Genomic DNA, 19,050 nt, shown 5'->3' on the forward strand with positions numbered 1-19,050 from the left:
AATTTTATGCTATTTTGATCTTATTTACATGGCAATTTCTAAATTTGACCAGTTATTTGCATATACAATTTTTGAAAAAAATAAATAAATTCCGAACCTACACTTCTATAAATTGAAACATGTAGAAAATATGAGAATGTGACATAAATTGGTGGCAGATTGCTGCTATCTGGTGAACAAAATATAAATAACATGACTTGAAAACCAGCCAGTAACAGCCAATAGATAACTGTGGACACCTACTGTGTAGTCTGATGGCTTGTTGTAACCTAATTTTATATTTTATCACAATATGTGCAGTTGGATATATATTTAAACATTATCAAACTATTATTTGTCAAAGTTTAGCATTTTAAAATGTATTTGAAATGTCAGTTTTTGCAGTTAATGTTACTATGCTTGCAATCAAACCTGACCATGGTGTTACAAAGAGAAGACACAGAATAAGCATTTTTCTACCAATAATTATTTCAAAGTAAATGCATAATAATATCAAGAAAATTAACACCAAGAAACAGAAATGAAATACAAAATTCTGAAAATTAGAGCATAAAAGTAAAAAATTTGCAATTTAAAAACATGTAGCAAGTGTTTGTGTGTGTGTGTGTGTGTGTGTTCTACATTGTCAGTGTGTTATCTCACCCATTCATTTCTGAGTGTGTGTGTTTAGCATTGTGACTGATTTATTTTATAAAAATATTTTGTGACAAATGTAAACAAAGCTCTTTGTTATAGTCTCACCAGTTCATTTGTGTGTAAGTGTGTTTGTGTGTGCATGGATGTGTTGCACCGAGGATGTTTTAGAGTCTCACTCTGTAATTTCTGTCATTTTTTATTTTCTGCATTGTGGCTGATTTACTGATTGTAGTTGACAGATTAAAAAAATTGCTCTTTTTTTTTTTTTTTTTTTTTTTGGTCTTTCCCATTCATTTTCAGTGGTCGGTCAATTTTGACCGCGAATACCAAAGGTGTGTGTGTTTTTTTGTTGTTGTTGTTGTTGTTTTACGCCCACTTAGACTTATCGAATCAAGCCCACTTTTTATTTTGTTTTATTTCTTTATTTTTTTATGTTCAGATGGTAAATGGAGGAAAAGTCACCAAGTGTTGTACTTGTCAGATAAAGGAAACAATTTTTATTAAACGAAAAAAATTATTTGGGTCAAAAATGACCGAACAGCTCAGGAGAGTCATATTTTCATGAATCAGAATTTTACTGGTGAATCGGAATTAATTCGATTCAGCAAATTTTATTTTCCATTGCACTTAATAATACATGATTTTCTTTGGATTTCATCACAGATTTATTAGTCGAGGAACGTCCTGCTGTTTGCCAGATATTGCTGCTATTGGAGGAGGGAGGCCCACGACCTTTGACCTTTGTGCTCAACGCCAATTTACTGGTTAACGTCAAGCTCGTCACATGTATGTTTTAAGATATAGTTGAAATACGTGAGAATATACAACCTGTTTGTCTGACAAACATCATTGCTATCTTTGTCTTTTGTTTGTGTTGTAGATTGTGGGCGGAGATGCTGGTGCTTGAGTTCTAATGGTCTTCAGGGAGTGGGACAGAAGGAGCTGGTGTTTATAATTGAGTGTCTCCCAGAAGAAAACAGTCTGCCTAGAGACGTATTCAACCTCTATGTTAGTATATATCAGGAAGCACAGAAAGGTACGCCACTCAAAACTTTAATCTTTTAACAGATGGTTTATTATAAACTTTTGCCTTATTTTCCCCCACAGAGTCTTTGTAGTCTTGACTACAATGTCACTCAAGGTTTCTTACACAAAAAAACAGCCATTTAGTTTTTTATGACCATTTTCCATACTCTCTCTGACCCTTAGAATTAAACAGGCAGTTTTTGCTGCTATACCTACAAGACATCTACATATAAATGCCCTTAATGTTATGATTGACTGAGAAACATCACCTACAGTTTGGAGTTTTGAACATTACAGTATGTGTAAATAGTACACCAAACTGTTTTATTAACAAAAACAAAAGAGTAAGAAAAATCCTGTTTACCATGATAAATCCCCTTTATTATGTTGGCTTTACAAAGCCAACATACTGTTATTCTATAGACTCTGTTTTTTTTTCAAAATCCCCAAACATAGACCAAAATTATCAATTGTAACTCCTCCTAGAGCTTTCAAGCTACATCCACCAAACTCAGCACAGACTGTTTCTAACTCATGTTGCTATATCTTTTCTAACTGATCGGGAAAAAACATTTTCACATAGCGGACCATCAAAATACTAAAAAATCCCATAGACTTACATTGACAATGTTCAAATGGACCAATGGAATGCTCGTTAATTCAAACTCCAAATGTCAACAAATTAAAATGTAAACAAACACACTCAAGGCCAGCCATATCATGGCTTTAGGTTACAATACAAAATCTATCCACCTTTCTTGAGGTTAAAATCTTTCAAAAACTTTCAAGCCAACATCTTGACATGTCTTGACTAACTTTACCGATCTAGTAAATAAATCAGATTTATACCAGCAAAAATGTATGGTTTGCGAGGTGTCAATTGTTGAATCATATTCTTATAATTTGTTGGACAACAACAGAAAACATTTATGTAAACAATTAAAAGCGTTTATGTGGCTAATACGGTGCTTTTCTTTTATGGTTTACAGGGAGGTTCATCGAGCACCTTGGCAACGTGACGTTCACTGACAGTTTTCTGGGCAGTAAAGATCATGGTGGCGTGTTGTTCTTCTCTCCCAGTTTTCAGCCGGAGGATGGTCTGGCTCTGCCGCAGGTCTCTTTCCTCTGTGGGGTTTTGATTCAGAAGCTCGAGGTTCCCTGGGCCAAAGTGTTTCCCCTCCGACTGCTGCTCACACTGGGGGCGCAATACAACGGTGAGCCCTCGTCAAAACATGAAGCACCTCAGTAGAGCCATCGTTGCAATGGAAAAGCTTGTATTTACCCTTTTAATTATTTTGTATTACAGTTGTCAGGAAACAGGGGGGGTCTCCATTATTTTATTTTTTTTATAGGTCATTTTCGATTGATGCTTAATTTACCGTGAAGTCATTTAGTCGGAAAGAGCATGTTATGTTATTGTTTCATTAAATGTATATTATACTTTATTGGCCGCTCAGACCGAACACATTCTTGCACTAAAAAAAGCTAGAAGCAATCCAATAAATCGAGAGATGTTCTTGTTAACCTGACATAGCGCAACGGCCAAAGACGTGTCTAGCGCATATTTATATAGAAAAACAATTTTTTAAAAAAGTAGATGAGCGGGAAAATGCGTTTGGTGTGAATGACTCCTTATTGCACACCATTGTCATTCAGACCACTGCTGAAGGAAGCATATACGAGAGTGTGGTCATGTGATAAATGTTACTTTTCTCAGCACTGGCAGCGATGGTCAAACTGGTCCAATCACAGTGGTTTGTTATCACAGAAAAGGACAGTTTATTACATAGTTTTCTAGAGATTTCAGAGATGGATGTTCAGGTGTAACTCCAGTACCAATCTTTGCAGTTAATAGATTTAAACAAGCATGTGTTTTTAAGTAAAAATGTCCCCAGTAAGACAAAAAAGTCTTCATTTGAATGGGGACCTATGGATGATTCTTCTTTTCAGGCCAGTAAACGCCCTGAGAAGAATACCGCGTTGTTTTTCATAGGGCGCATTTGTTAGACGACAACGTTTGCCGCCAAATGATTTCCCGATAGTATAACATTAACATTTTTACAGTCATTGAAGAGTTTCAGGTTGGGTTGCACCAACAAGGATTAATCTTACATTTAGATTAAATCAAGGTTTATCTGATAATTTTGTTGCACCGAACTTTAAACCTTGTTTAAAAGTAATCAGGGTTACATTTTAACCATCGATTTGATCCTGATTTAAATGTTACAGTAAACCTGAATTAACTTTAATCCTGTAGCTCCAATACTTTAAAATCTCAGATAACAATTAACTTTAACAGCTGAAGTGGTTTAAATAAACAACGGACCTACAATTAAACATGAATGACTAGGTAAATGAACAGTGCATGTGCAGTCAGCCCTCTGAGAGACGTTTATCATATTATTTATGTTATTATGGTCTGAAATGTTGGGCCGTTGGCCGCAATGTGTGCTTTCAAATTTGGTGTGCGAGTGTGGCGGCTTGTCTCGATTACCCGCTTTTCATCCTTTACATGCGGAGAAACCGGACAGAGATGGGTCTCTCGAGGAGAAGCGAGAGTAAAGTGTAATTTCGGCATTTAACGAGAGCGGTTACAATGACAAGTGATCTTTATTGCTCCCCTTCTCTCTTATACTCGTTTCAGTCGGCAGCATGGCTGTTCATTTCTGGCCACAATAGTGGCGTTGACGAGGGGAGGCGGTCGATCCGAGATTCGTAAATTATGATACCGTATTTTAAAGCTTGTGACATTGTACATGCTGCTGCGACATTTTCTTAACCTCCTTGGTCAGCACTGTGTACTAACTATCAACAGCTATGTTTAGAATCCATCATGTCGGACAAAATTAATCGCAGGTGACCGTTTAATCACGGCTTAAAAGTTTAATCTCTGATTTGTTAAACCGTATTTAAAATTAAGTGGTGCAACAACTCAGATTAAAATAAAACTTGTATCAACAAACCCTGGATTAGCTCTAAACTCCGCTTAATTTAATCCTTATTGGTGCAACCCACCCTCAGGGTTTGTTGACATTACATCGTAATGGCAACGAAGTTGTAACATTGCACATAACTTTACACAGATGTGGTTGGTAAATGATTTTATCACACTTAAATCATGTTAACACGCATATTGTTTGATTTGTGGCTATACTTCTGAAAAGTATTTTAACGTTCAAATCTTTTCCCCCAAAACTTTTCTTTTCTTAAAGAGACAGTACCGTTTTAGCACTTGTTCTACAAGTCAATGTAAATACTTGCCAATAGTGCAAATTATGCATGTAAACAGAAAGCAATATGATATATGTAATTTCAAAGCATCATATTGATTGATAGAATAGATGGAATTTGTAAAATGTTCTAATAGCTAAAATGATAAAATAAAAACCATTGTAACCTGGGGTGGGGGTCATGTCCCCCACATGTCAATGAAACATTCAGTTTATATTTTTAAGGAAGTTATACATTAGCCTTTATTTTTAATTTTACCAGCCATGCAAGGAAATACTAGGTGGCTACCTGAATGACACCTTCAAGACCCATCAGAAGTCTCGAAACACTGTCAATAACCCCCGTTTGGGGAAACCCTGATTTACAGCATAAGCAGAGAGTATTTCTTTCATATGTAAGCAAAATGGACATTAGATCTGGAATATATACCCAAATGAATTGGAATTCAATCTAAATCTCAATCAAGAGCATGTGAATTGGAATCGAATCGGGAAATCTGTATCAATACCCAGCCCTAATCTGTTGTTTATTCTTTACAGTGTATCCCTGCCCAATGGTGAGCGTGCGTTTCCGTGAGTCAGTATTTAAAGAGACGGGACACACCATCATGAATCTGCTCACTGTACGTGTTCACACTTCATATGAACTTTGACACATTATGAAAGCAGAGTTCACACCAGATACTAATTCATCCTTTTATATGGATTGTTGTCTAATTAAAATTTTAGGTTTGCCATGGTTTCATTGAATATTTTCAGATTTTGGGTTCAGTGGAAATAGGATATAGAAATACATTTTAAGACAATTATGTGGCAGGAATTACCACATTATTAGTAGATGCAACTCTGTTCTTTTAGAAAGAAAGGTGGTTTGGTTAATCTGTTTTCCTGCCTGTCTCATCTGACATCTTTGGTTCAGCCAGAGTGTACTTCTGCTCTGAGTCGCTCTTGAGATTTGAGAATTAAAGGCCGCCTTTATGCCTTTTACTCCTGGCCACTTTCCTTTGCACAGGCATGGACATGTGTTGGAGTTATCTGATGCAGATTAAGTTAAATTCTCATTTAAACTGGCTCATTACTGGTGACTCTTTTACAAATCCATTTTAGTCTAAAGATAAACTTGTACGTGTTTTGCCTTTAAATGACAAATCCTTTGTGTCCACCATCATTCTTGTGTTGTGTTGATTTTGTCACAGGACCTGAGGAACTACCAGTACAGTTTACCGGTGGTGGACGGTCTAAGAGTACACATGGAGATGGGCAACAGCTATATCGACATTCCCAAGTCCAGGTTTAATGAGGTCAGAGTTTTATTGGAATATTGCAGCAGTGAGACAATTTCCTGCAATTCATACGTTCAAACAGACATGACATCATACTTTTTGTTTTGTAGATACTTCTCTTCAGGTCATTTTTAAGTGTGCTGTGTGTTTTTGGGTTGTATAAATGTGTAATTGTAGCATTAAAGTTACATAAAATCTTGCATTGACTGGTAGAATTTTCGGCGTACAAAATCTAACTTGTGTTTCATGACGTTTATTGAAAAATGAACATAGTTGAATACAAGTCACACTGTGTCCTAACCAGACCGACGTGACGCCACGATACGCGATGAAAGACATCTTTTTTCCTAACCAGCTGCGACGCACGATGAGCGACAGTGACAGGGCTTTGTATTTTTTGAATGGTTTCTTTTCTGTGACTTCACGTCAGGCAGCGCAGTCAACAATTGGGTTTAAAATTACAGTATATTAAAGCTGGCATCTAACTAGCTGGTTCACAACAACCTGATTTTGGCCGAGGGTGTCACACACCTACCGAATGTTGTGCTTGTGGTCTCGCTCTCTTCAGCCGGAGCTCTGTCTCGCACACACACACACACACACACACACACACACACACACACACACCGGTTCAGAATGACAGAGGGGAGACATACTGGCTCATTCTGACATTCTCTCCACTTCCCTGTTATGTGGAGATTGCCGAAATAACAACAGGAGGACCGTGTGAACATAAACAATCGTAACAGACTGAATAAGGATGCGATTCATAAAGTAACTTTTCCCTGTGCATGTGTGTGATTGTGTATTTATCCTCTCAGGGCTTGCCGTAGAAAGCGTTATGGAGCTGATGTGAGACAATAAGTTGCGTTCAATAAACAGACTGTTCTGTCTGTAATTGCTCTGTTTTCTACATTTTATTGTCAATTATCCTCATTTTAGTGTATTAATATCGTGGTGTCACGTCGTGCCTGGTGTGGACCAATGTTGGGTAAGTTACTAAAAACTAATTACATCTTCTATAGTGTAATTAGATTACTGTACTAATTACTCTGTCTGAAAAGTAATTGCAATACTTATTACTAATTACTCTCTAAAACCCTGATCAACCTCGACCAGATGAAAAATACAAGGACAGGCATGTTGATTTCTTTCAAATAAATCATATAAAATCAAATAAAATATTAATGAACTGGCCAAAGAATTTAAAGGGGCAGCGTTAAATTAGAAAACATATTTTAACATTAGACATTAAATTTTGATTTTAAATTCACTATTGTTTTATATAGAATTGTTCTATAGTCTATACAGTATTTAACGCAATTACATCAGAACTGTAATTACTGAAAAATTAAGAGTAATCCCTTTTTTCAATGAAAAAGTAATTTAATTACAGTAATTAATTACTTAGTAATGCATTACACCCAACACTGGTGTGGACAGACAGATTGCTTAGGATAAGGTGTTAAGCTCAATTGACAGCATTTGTGGAATAATGCTGATTACCACAAAAAAAAATTTTGAAAAAAAAAAAAAAGTAACAATTGCTAATAAAGTGAGGCATTTACAATGGAAGTGAATAGTGCCAATCCATAAACCTTAAAATACTCGCTGTTTTGAAAGTATAGCCACAAGATGTAAAAAAATATACATGTTAACATAAATAAATAAATAAAATCATGGACAAACCTTATCTGTGTAAAATTATATCCAATATTGCTTCATTGTCATAAACTCTGTAGTGGGTGATTTTATCCCACTAACATTGTTAGCATGTGTAATGTTTACATCTTGTGGCTATACTTTTGAAATAATGTGTTTTAATATTTATGGACTGGTCCCATTCACTGATCCCATTATTATTATTAACGAGGGACGTGTCAGTTATTTTCTGTGGTAAAAGTAAATAATAGGAATGCACTGATCCGATACCTGGATCGGTATCAGCTCCGATACTAACTGGGTTGGGTATCAGTCCGACGAGCCAGATGATCCAAATCCGATACTGTGTGTTAGTCTTTGTCGTTACCGTCAAGCTCCAAAAATGGCATAAAAGAACCATAAAAGCACCATTAAGGTAATCTATATGACTTGCATTTATTTAAAGTCTCTTGAAGACATACTATAGCTTAGTGAATCACAAAAGGCTGTGTTTAATAAATAAATATATAGTCTGCAATCTGCATGCGCAGCGCGCTTCAGTAAATGAACGGTGTTCCGTTGTCACACACACAGCACATGCGGACTAATGACGCGCTACTGTTTTCAGCTCTGAGTGAGCGCTGCACACGAACTCCATCTGAGATGTAGATGCTCAATAGTTCAGTTCACTTATAACACGCATTGAGATTGGAACCAGAGGAGCAATTCACCAGACCTTAAAAGAAAATGTTAACTATTATGAACTAGCCCTCACACAGACACTCTAAGGTTACCGTCGTCTTGGAGTGTCAAAAGAAAAGCTCCAGGGTTTTAAAGTGAAGAAATAATGACTGAAATACGTTACTATTGTATAATAAAGTTCCAATAATTATTATTCTTTTATTATCGTTGTTTTATTGTTGTTAATAATAATAATTGTATTATCTTTTCATATTGAATTACAGTAATATTGAAATAATAAATATTTTAATAATAATAACTGTGATTGAAAAGTGGACTGATATCCTATTACAACTAAAGTGGGGAAAGGAAAAAAAAAAACAGGTCTGAATCCAGAATACAGAAGTCCAGATACAAGTTAACAAAAATGTGTAAAGAGAACTGGCTTTTTTACTACTGAAGACTTTCACTGTTAATTAATAACGGCTGCATTCTCCATTAGACTATTAAATAAATAAATAAAGAATGTGTAGCGTACACACAGCCTACGTATTTGTAGCGACTCTAGTTAACTGTTTTGTTGTTGTCTGGCTGTTGCAGATGCTGAAGGTGGTGAACTCCTCCAACGAGCATGTGATCAGTTTTGGCGCCTGTTTCAGCACCGAGGCAGATTCTCACTTGGTTTGCATGCAGAATGAGGATGGAAGCTACCAGACACAAGCCAACAGTGTACCAGGAAAAACCAGGACCGGTTTGTAATCTAGTTGTAAATACATTTCCAATTTAGAGTCACAAATGACACTGCAATTTAGTACAGCCTGTGACACTGTTCTCGTTTGTTTGGAATACATCAGTCGATGCCTGTTTGACCTGATCCCATCTTTCCTTTACAGTGACTGGAGCAAGTTTTGTTGTTTTTAATGGTGCTTTGAAAGCTTCATCAGGATTCATTGCCAAATCCAGCATTGTGGAAGGTAATGCTTTCATTCTGGTTTTCTCAGTTTCTCTTAGGAAGTGTTTGAAACTAAGTTGTATCATTGTGTTTTCTCTTCATCTCTAGATGGGTTAATGGTGCAGATTCCTCCCGAGACCATGGAGGGCTTGCGGCAGGCGCTCAGAGACCAGACCGACTTCAAGATCCCCTGTGGAAAGGTGGATTCTGAAGAAACACGGGAAAATGTGAATGTACGCTGGGTCGACTGGACAGCACCAATCAACACTGGGTACTAAAGATTTATAATTTATGATCTTAACAAACGCTTTCTATTGGAAGTGCTGTATGTCCAAAATGTACCAAATAATAACTGTACGGCATGATTAAGCACTATTGATTTGATTAGCTGTTCTGTTTGGCCACTGCAGCGAGTCACCTTGAAGTTCTTTGCTTACTTCAACTTTGTCATTGCTGATTTTTCTTATTGATCGATATTAATTATGCTTATCCAGGTTTTTTGTTTTAGGAAAGAATACATGTTTAGGTTGTCTTGTTTTTGGTTAGCTAAAATGGAAAATAATAAATAGGCATAGCATAGTCTGTCACAAATAGGGGTTAGAACTGAGATCCTATTCATAACCGGTTCCATTTAAAAAAACAATACAGGAACTAAATGACTTATGACATTCAGTTCCGTAAATGTGTTTTTGAACATTTAATATTCTCCCGTCCAATGTAGATGGAATGGCGTATTTTAATGCTGACCCTGCTTCCCGTGCTGCTACCGAATTTACTGCGTCAAATTCTGAGTTGAGAATTTGCAGTCTGAATTGATAGTAATGTGATAAAAAAGACAAAAAACCATGTGACAAAATAATACCAGTATAATAAATACAACACGCTGGTTGCATACAGTAGCAAACAAAGAGCATGACCAATATAGTCCAGTTTTTGAATGAATGACTCTTATGTGTCAGTTCGTTTTAATGCTTCGACCAAAAAGACTCATGAGTTGTTGGTTTTAATCATTCAAATGACTCACTCGCTGTCTGAATCAGTCGGTGCGTTTAGTTTTCACTTTTGTCTTGTGCAATTCAAAACTAACTTAGAACTGTTTCTGTGGGCCTGTGAGACTTTTAAGTTGTTAAAAGAATAATTTATGTAATCATAATGAACTGGAATCATTAAATTCCTCACAATTCCAATTAGGGCTGCACGATATGGTGGAAAAATGCAATATGCGATAAATTGCTGAAAAAAGCAAAATGCACACGGATGCGTGCAGATTTTTGCATTTACACGTGCAACAATATCCGATCTCCTTGCTCACAAAAGCTTTTTCAGTTCTGCCCACAAATTCTCTATCGGATTGAGGTCAGGGCTTTGTGATGGCCACTCCAATACCTTGACTTTGTTGTCCTTAAGCCATTTTGCCACAACTTTGGAGGTATGCTTGGGGTCATTGTCCATTTGGAAGACCCATTTGCGATGAGCTTTAACTTCCTGGCTGATGTCTTGAGATGTTGCTTCAATATATCCACATAATTTTCCTTCCTCATGATGCCATCTATTTTGTGAAGTGCACCAGTCCCTCCTGCAGCAAAGCACCCCCAAAACATGATGCTGCCACCCCCATGCTTCACGGTTGGGATGGTGTTCTTCGACTTGCAAGCCTCACCCTTTTTCCTCCAAACATAACAATGGTCATTATGGCCAAACAGTTCAATATTTGTTTCATCAGACCAGAGAACATTTCTCCAAAATGTAAGATCTTTGTCCCCATGTGCACTTGCAAACTGTAGTGTGGCTTTTTTATGGCGGTTTTTGAGCAGGGGCTTCTTCCTTGCTGAGCAGCCTTTCAGGTTATGTCGATATAGGACTCGTTTAACTGTGGATATAGATACTTGTTTACCTGTTTCCTCCAGCATCTTCACAAGGTCCTTTGCTGTTGTTCTGGGATTGATTTGCACTTTTCGCACCAAACTACGTTCATCTCTAGGAGACAGAATGCGTCTCCTTCCTGAGCGTTATGATGGCTGCACAGATATTTGTACAGATGAACGTGGTACCTTCAGGCATTTGGAAATTGCTCCCAAGGATGAACCAGACTTGTGGAGGTGCATAATATTTTTTTCTGAGGTCTTGGCTGATTTATTTTGATTTTCCCATGATGTCAAGCAAAGAGGGTTTGAAGGTAGGCCTTAAAATACATCCACAGGTACACCTCCAGTTGACTCCAATTAGCCTATCAGAAGCTAATTGGCTAATTGCCTAAAGGCTTGACATCATTTTCTGGAATTTTCCAAGCTGCTCAAAGGCACAGTTAACTTAGTGTATGTAAACTTCTGGGCATCTCGGACATTGAAGATCTTTTTATTGACTAGACCATCTTGGTGTCGTAACAGTATTAATTTACAAATTAGATCATTCTATGTGGGACTTTTATTATGAATAATAATGTCCAGAAGTACTTGCTGTAAACATTTGCTTTCATCTTTGGTTTAACTTGCTTGTTGTCAACCTGCGCTGAACTGGAGACTGATAGGACTGTTTTCACGTGACAATCTATTAATTGAAACCCATCCTTGATGTCCACACAGACCACAGTGGCCAATAAACAAGCCGAGTTTGAGTTTGTATACCAGCATCTGGTCTCATTATTATCTACAGCACCGGTTACTGCTACATATGCATAAATTGTGACACACTCCATATAAGTCAGCCCTAATTCCCATCCATAGTCACAAATAAGAAAAGAGAACATTTTAGGAAAGAATTTAACAAAGATAAACATTGATTGCTAATGCTGTTTGTTTGCAGAGTCACCAGTCCAATAGACGGCAGATCTCTGGAGGGCATGTCCAGTGTGAAGATCCAACAGGATTCTGAGTTTGAGATGGATGGCAGGGTCATCAGGTGTACTGAGGTGTGTCCCTTACGCTGCTCGTACCATAAAACACACTGAGGGATGCACAGAGTCTGGTTCATGCCTTGTGTCTCCCTCATCAGGTCTTCTATCTGTTGAAGTCCTCAGACGTCTCTTTGTCTGCTGTCCTCACATCATCAGCTCAGTTCCAGATTGAGATCGCCACCGCCGGCTGCGCAGCTCTCTGTCCACACCTGTCTGTGCTCATGGCTATTGGAATCAACTCTCTCGCACTTAGAGTCTCCACCGACTTGGACATGGTAGTTATTTTTGGCCAATAAAAATTCTTCCACAAATTATACAGCAGTGTTGGGGAAACTACTTTGGAACTTGGTGTTGCCAAGCTAAAACCTGTTCATTAGAGTAACTTCTGAGCTGCTAGTTGCAGCAAACAGAATTGTAATATGTTTAAGCGGCCTGACTGGGCCAGACACAACAACATTGGCTCAACCAATGGCGTGAGTGTGGGGCGGGGCTACATAATTTTCCAAATAGTGTCCAACAGAGTCACTGAAATTTAATTAAAATCTTTGTATCTGCAACTTGATTTGCAATTCTGTTTTGTCACACTAGTGGTGCAGAAATTAAATTAAATTTAAACTACATTCAAGCAACCTATTTGGAAAAAGTAAATGGGAAAAAGTTAATTAAAAACTACATTTTTGTATAAGATATTTAAGGGGGTAAAAAAAAAAAGCCAAGAATGCATTAGGCATTAAACTTGAAGACATTTATGGTAAATACAACAAATGCATTCATAATATTTTATTAATAAAAATTGAAATATAATTTATTGAATATAATATCAAAGACCTAGGCCACATCCACACTTATTCGTTTTTGTTTGAAAACTCTGTTTTAAGTTTCCTAATGTCATTGTTTTGCAAAGTATGCAGGAATGGCGAGCGTTTTCTAAACGCTTCATTTTCAGTGGAAGAAAATGCCGTTCTAGTGTGCATAAGAGGCATAAATGTAGTGAAATTAATGCCTTTTCAAACGAAAATGTGATAGCGGGGACGTGGCCATAAATAAACTGTTTATTTGTTTTTTTTTAATGGGTTTGGACCAATGTAGACCCTTAGAGGGGTTTTTTTAAATAGTTTTGTATGCCATTACAATAATTTTTAAATTCCTCGCAATAAATTTACCATGGTTTTACTACAGTAACCATTAATTAACCATAAATAAAACCATGGAGACTATATGGATAGAGTATACTGTATTAAAACCACGGTTTCCACCTAAAAACATGGTTGGCATACTACAGTCATGGTTACTGCTATATTTCTAGATTTTTGTCAAAAAACTATGGTCAGTACAGTCTACAATATTAATATTGTAAAACCATTGTGTACTAGTAAAACCATGGGTTACGCCAAAACTTTGGTTACTACATGGTTACTAGTTTACAGTTTTGCATTCCCTCTAAATAAATCCATGGTTTTAATACAGGATACTGTATCCATGGTTTTATTATAGATTAACCATGGCTAATATTGTTGTTATGGTTTTACTACAAATACCATGGTTGAACTAGGCTATTTGTAGTGAAACCATAGTAACCACAAAATGATGACTTTTATTACCATTGTTTTTGTGTTTCTGTATTGTTATTATAGTTTCACTGCGAATATCATAATATGGTTACTGTTGTAAAACCATGGTAAATTTATTGCGAGGAAACTCAAAACTTCTTGCGAGGGAGCGCAAACTATTGCGAGGGAACATAGAACTTATTGCGAGGGAACGCAAACCATTGTGTGCGAACGCAAAACTTATTGCGATGGAACGTAAATCTTATTGTGAGGGAACGCAAACTATTGTGAGGGACTTTAAACTATTGTTAGCGAATGTAAATGTTATTGCGATGGAATGCAAACTGTTGCGTGTAAACGCAAAACTTATTGCGATAAAATGTAAAACTTATTGCGAGGGAACGCAAACTAATGTGAGCGAAGGTAAAACTTATTGCGAGCGAAGATAAAACTTATTAAGAGAGAACGCAATCTATTGCGAGGGAACGCAAACTAATGCGAGCGAAGGTAAAACTTATTGCGAGCGAAGGTAAAACTTATTAAGAGAGAACGCAATCTATTGCGAGGGAACGCAAACTAATGCGAGCGAAGGTAAAACTTATTGCGAGGGAACGTAAAACTTATTGCGAACGAAGGTAAAACTTGTTGAGAGAGAATGCAATCTATTGCGAGGGAACGCAAACTAATGTGAGCGAACGTAAAACTTATTGCGAGCAAAGGTAAAACTTATTGCGAGGGAACGTGAAACTTATTGCGAGGGAACGCAAACTAATGTGAGCGAAGGTAAAACTTATTGCGAGGGAACGTAAAACTTATTAAGAGAGAACGCAATCTATTGCGAGGGAATGCAAACTAATGCGAGCAAAGGTAAAACTTATTGCGAGGGAACGTGAAACTTATTGCGAGGGAACGCAAACTAATGTGAGTGAAGGTAAAACTTATTGCGAGGGAACGTAAAACTTATTAAGAGAGAACGCAATCTATTGCGAGGGAACGCAAACTAATGCGAGCGAAGGTAAAACTTATTGCGAGGGAACGTAAAACTTATTGCGAACGAAGGTAAAACTTATTGAGAGAGAATGCAATCTATTGCGAGGGAACGCAAACTAATGTGAGCGAACGTAAAACTTATTGCGAGCAAAGGTAAAAGTTATTGCGAGGGAACGTGAAACTTATTGCGAGGGAACGCAAACTAATGTGAGCGAAGGTAAAACTTATTGCGAGGGAACGTAAAACTTATTAAGAGAGAACGCAATCTATTGCGAGGGAATGCAAACTAATGCGAGCAAAGGTAAAACTTATTGCGAGGGAACATGAAACTTATTGCGAGGGAACGCAAACTAATGTGAGTGAAGGTAAAACTTATTGCGAGGGAACGTAAAACTTATTAAGAGAGAACGCAATCTATTGCGAGGGAACGCAAACTAATGCGAGCGAAGGTAAAACTTATTGCGAGGGAACGTAAAACTTATTGCGAACGAAGGTAAAACTTATTGAGAGAGAATGCAATCTATTGCGAGGGAACGCAAACTAATGTGAGCGAACGTAAAACTTATTGCGAGCAAAGGTAAAACTTATTGCGAGGGAACGTGAAACTTATTGCGAGGGAACGCAAACTAATGTGAGCGAAGGTAAAACTTATTGCGAGCGAAGGTAAAACTTATTAAGAGAGAACGCAATCTATTGCGAGGGAACGCAAACTAATGCGAGCGAAGGTAAAACTTATTGCAAGGGAACGTAAAACTTATTGCGAGGGAACGCAAACTAATGTGAGCGAAGGTAAAACTTATTGCGAGGGAACGTAAAACTTATTGCGAACGAAGCTAAAACTTAGAGAGAAGTTTTGAGAGAAAAACTGAGAGAGAATGCAATCTATTGCGAGAGAACGCAAACTAATGTGAGCGAAGGTAAAACTTATTATTGCATTGTGGAAATGGACAATGCAAAGGAACTGATTCAATGAAATTTGTGCATTTTGATTTTTGCTTCAGTTCACAGTTGTAAGACTGCTTGCACAACAATCTGACATAAAATGTTTCGTCTGCTGCTACTTGTTTTAAAAAATTGCTTGTTACTAGAAAAATGACACTAGTTTAAAAATGCTACTGAAAAATTTAGTTTAAGCTAGTTACTTCCCAAATGCTGTAATATAGATTACGTACTACTTGTACAAAAGATTCATTCATAACCCAGTAATCATTGTGTTTTTGTAGGTTGAGTACCAGGCTGGCTCTGGATGCCGCCTCCTGCCTCAGAAGTATATGAATGATCTGGACGGGGCCCTGATACCTGTCATTCATGGAGGAAGCTCCTGTGTCCCCCACCAGGCCATGGACATGGAGTTTTTCTTCTACATCACTCAGTGCATTTGATGCTGGTGACTTATAAACTTTCTTTCTATAAGCAGCCAAGGGACATTTATGAATGAGACCAGTGAATTGCTTATGAGTAGAGACAGGCCCATATATGAGCATCTGTCTGTGTGGTCTGAAGAGGTATGGACAGTTTGATGCATTTTAAAGGAAATAAAAAGCACTTCACAGAAGTGGAACTATTGAAGAGATCATGGTGCTTTAGAGTAAAGCAGAGGTCTTGTATTGGCATAAAAACAAAAAATACGCAAGACATCATACTTTTGCTGTGCATCTTCGGTTGTGTATGCTGGCCGATGAATGTTAGTTTGAACCATATGGAATTGTTTCTGTGTGACTGTGATGTCATATATACCAAGAATTATAACCGTTACTTGATTGTGCACACAGAAAAACAGAGCTTGTGATGCACTGCGTTTTAAGTCTGCTTTTCCTGAGCAGGTTTTTCCATCCGTCATAATTTATCGACACCAAATGAAGTCGCTTCATGCGGGCTGATGAAGCCATATAAAGATTTGTGTACTGATTATTGTACTTCCTAAGTACAGCATCTTATGGTTAGTCATTTTTCTTATTTGTAAAATACATTAAGGGTAAGATACACCTTTGTTTGATTGTTTAAATCATAGATGAAATCATCTGTTAATTCAATTAAGCTTTTTTTAAGCATAAATTCTATTTTTGGAACAGTTTCACATGGTGACTAAAGGTGATATTTTTGATAGGGCATTTAAAATTACTTTTTGCAAAACATCTGCATTTACAACCCCAGTTGATTTTATTCTGCAGTCGAGCGCATAGCTTGATGTCATGCCTTTGGGAAAAATAGTTGGATGTAGGTATCAAACAGGAAAAGAAAAAAAGATGAGTACAGAATAAGACGAAAAGACTTTTCAGCATTAACATTTAGATATTTATTCACACACTACTGCATTGATTGAATACCTGGATGTTGTGGAGAAAACTCCAGGTCATATTTCATCCCAAAATCAAAAGACAAAGTGATGAAATTACATTTTGCATTAAAAAAAATTAAGCCTGTTTTTTTAGTCCGCCAAGATTTATTTTGCTTTGATACAGTACTTACTGTATGCACCCCTCTATTCTCATTTCTCTAGTTCAGTTGTAAGTATCATGGAAGTATTTGTTGTGTTGAATTTAATTAATTCTGATTTTAATCAAATAAAAATGATTGTGTACGTATAGGTTGATTCTTTGGAGAATTTAATGAGAACTTGGGGGTTTAAATGTGCTTAATTATCATAAAAATAATGTTACAATGCAAAAAATCTTAATGGGCTTAAAATAAACTTTGTTTTATTTAAGAAAAATATATATGTGAAATTGACCTCTTAGTTCATTTTACTAGCCAAACTGAAAACCAACCCCATCTATTAACACTACAAATGTGTGTTGTATGACCAGCAAGATTTTTAAAAATCTTAGGACCCTTGAAAGTGAACAATGTGGACTGAAAAATAATTTTATCTCAACACATCTGAACACTTAATCTCCATGTTTTTTTTTTTACATTTTATTAGTGGTGCTTGTGGAGCAATATTATATTATTATTCCTAAAATTTGGTCAACCATAAAGCCAATTAATGAGGTGGCCAAATACTGTATGTACACTATACTCCAGGCATTAAAGTATCTATAAACATCTGTAACTTTTTGACAGATTTCAGAATGTTTTGAAAACACCTTCCAATGCTGGATGACATTTCTGAACTTTAGTAGCAGTTTTCTCAATGCAATAAAAAAGTTAACCTTTTATTTACATTTTATTCACTAATTGTGCAGTCCTGCATTTCCAAATCAGCTTAAAAATTACAGTTATGTTGATTACATTTCTGAAATCATAAATTTTAAGTGTTGCAGCTTAACGAAAGTCTAAATTAAATTCATTAATTTAGAAAATTCACTTTTCCTGGTAAAATTAAAGACAGGACGAGTGATTGTTTCTTAGTTTTATTTAGGCTTTTTGTCTTCGTAGTGATGAAACACAACATAAACAGTGATGCATCAGCTTATGATATATTGTCTCGCTTATTTAAATAACCTGAAGGCTTCTATACTTCTGTCACAAACCAATTACAAATATGTAACAAATACAAATGTACTTAAAATACAGATGATTGTTGTGGCAGGATTGAGATTAAATGTCTGTGAATTAAGTTTAGCATTTTATAAACATCTCAGATCTGCTTCCATATATTTGGGCTTAGTGGAATATTTTGGAAGTTAAATTATTTTCTCATTGTTACTGAATAATTAAAATCATCACAAAGTATTTTTATGCTTTAAAGCTCTTAAAGTGTAGCAATTTGCATAATGTATATCTATTTATTCATGAAAACAGATTTATTTGATGAATTATCTGGTATTGGACCTACATATGTTCTACAAAACAACATTCATTTCTAATATGTATCTCATGTAGAATAAAATTTTGATAAATATGCAAAAGCAATGTCTCATGCTCATTGATTACATTTTGTAATAACATCTTTTTGTTATTTTTCTATTTTTGGTGATTAGCTGCAAGTGTACAGTTTGGACATTATACAATGTTTTTGTATCAAATGTACCCAACCTGTATAAACACTTTACTGTTGTTGTTTTTTTTTTTTTACCATGAAGATGATGTTTTGTCTAATAATGAAGTTGTAGTTTCATTTTTGAGCATCAAGCACAACATACAAGCAAAGGTATGTGCTCTACACAATGACTCAACAAATGCATTGCAAATGGGCATGCCACTTTTCTATGCCATTAATAGATCA

At 36.4% G+C, this 19,050-nt stretch overlaps 1 protein-coding gene across 4 annotated transcripts in view; it reads left to right on the top strand.

Moving 5' to 3' along the window:
• The window catches only part of LOC127432306 (zinc finger FYVE domain-containing protein 16-like), a 39,806-nt gene extending 23,535 nt beyond the window's left edge, over nucleotides 1-16,271 (top strand). For all 4 annotated transcript variants that reach the window (XM_051683200.1, XM_051683201.1, XM_051683202.1 and 1 more), the window contains 11 exons: nucleotides 1,300-1,422; nucleotides 1,517-1,672; nucleotides 2,652-2,876; nucleotides 5,433-5,515; nucleotides 6,089-6,193; nucleotides 9,098-9,248; nucleotides 9,391-9,471; nucleotides 9,558-9,720; nucleotides 12,252-12,357; nucleotides 12,441-12,617; nucleotides 16,106-16,271. In XM_051683200.1, the coding sequence (XP_051539160.1) occupies nucleotides 1,300-1,422; nucleotides 1,517-1,672; nucleotides 2,652-2,876; nucleotides 5,433-5,515; nucleotides 6,089-6,193; nucleotides 9,098-9,248; nucleotides 9,391-9,471; nucleotides 9,558-9,720; nucleotides 12,252-12,357; nucleotides 12,441-12,617; nucleotides 16,106-16,264 (1,529 nt within the window). In that variant the 3' untranslated portion in view covers nucleotides 16,265-16,271. The remainder of the gene's footprint in view (nucleotides 1-1,299; nucleotides 1,423-1,516; nucleotides 1,673-2,651; nucleotides 2,877-5,432; nucleotides 5,516-6,088; nucleotides 6,194-9,097; nucleotides 9,249-9,390; nucleotides 9,472-9,557; nucleotides 9,721-12,251; nucleotides 12,358-12,440; nucleotides 12,618-16,105) is intronic.
• Nucleotides 16,272-19,050: the final 2,779 nt, after the last annotated feature.

This window comes from Myxocyprinus asiaticus, chromosome 42 (genome assembly GCF_019703515.2).
Source record: "Myxocyprinus asiaticus isolate MX2 ecotype Aquarium Trade chromosome 42, UBuf_Myxa_2, whole genome shotgun sequence".
NCBI lineage: Eukaryota > Metazoa > Chordata > Actinopteri > Cypriniformes > Catostomidae > Myxocyprinus > Myxocyprinus asiaticus.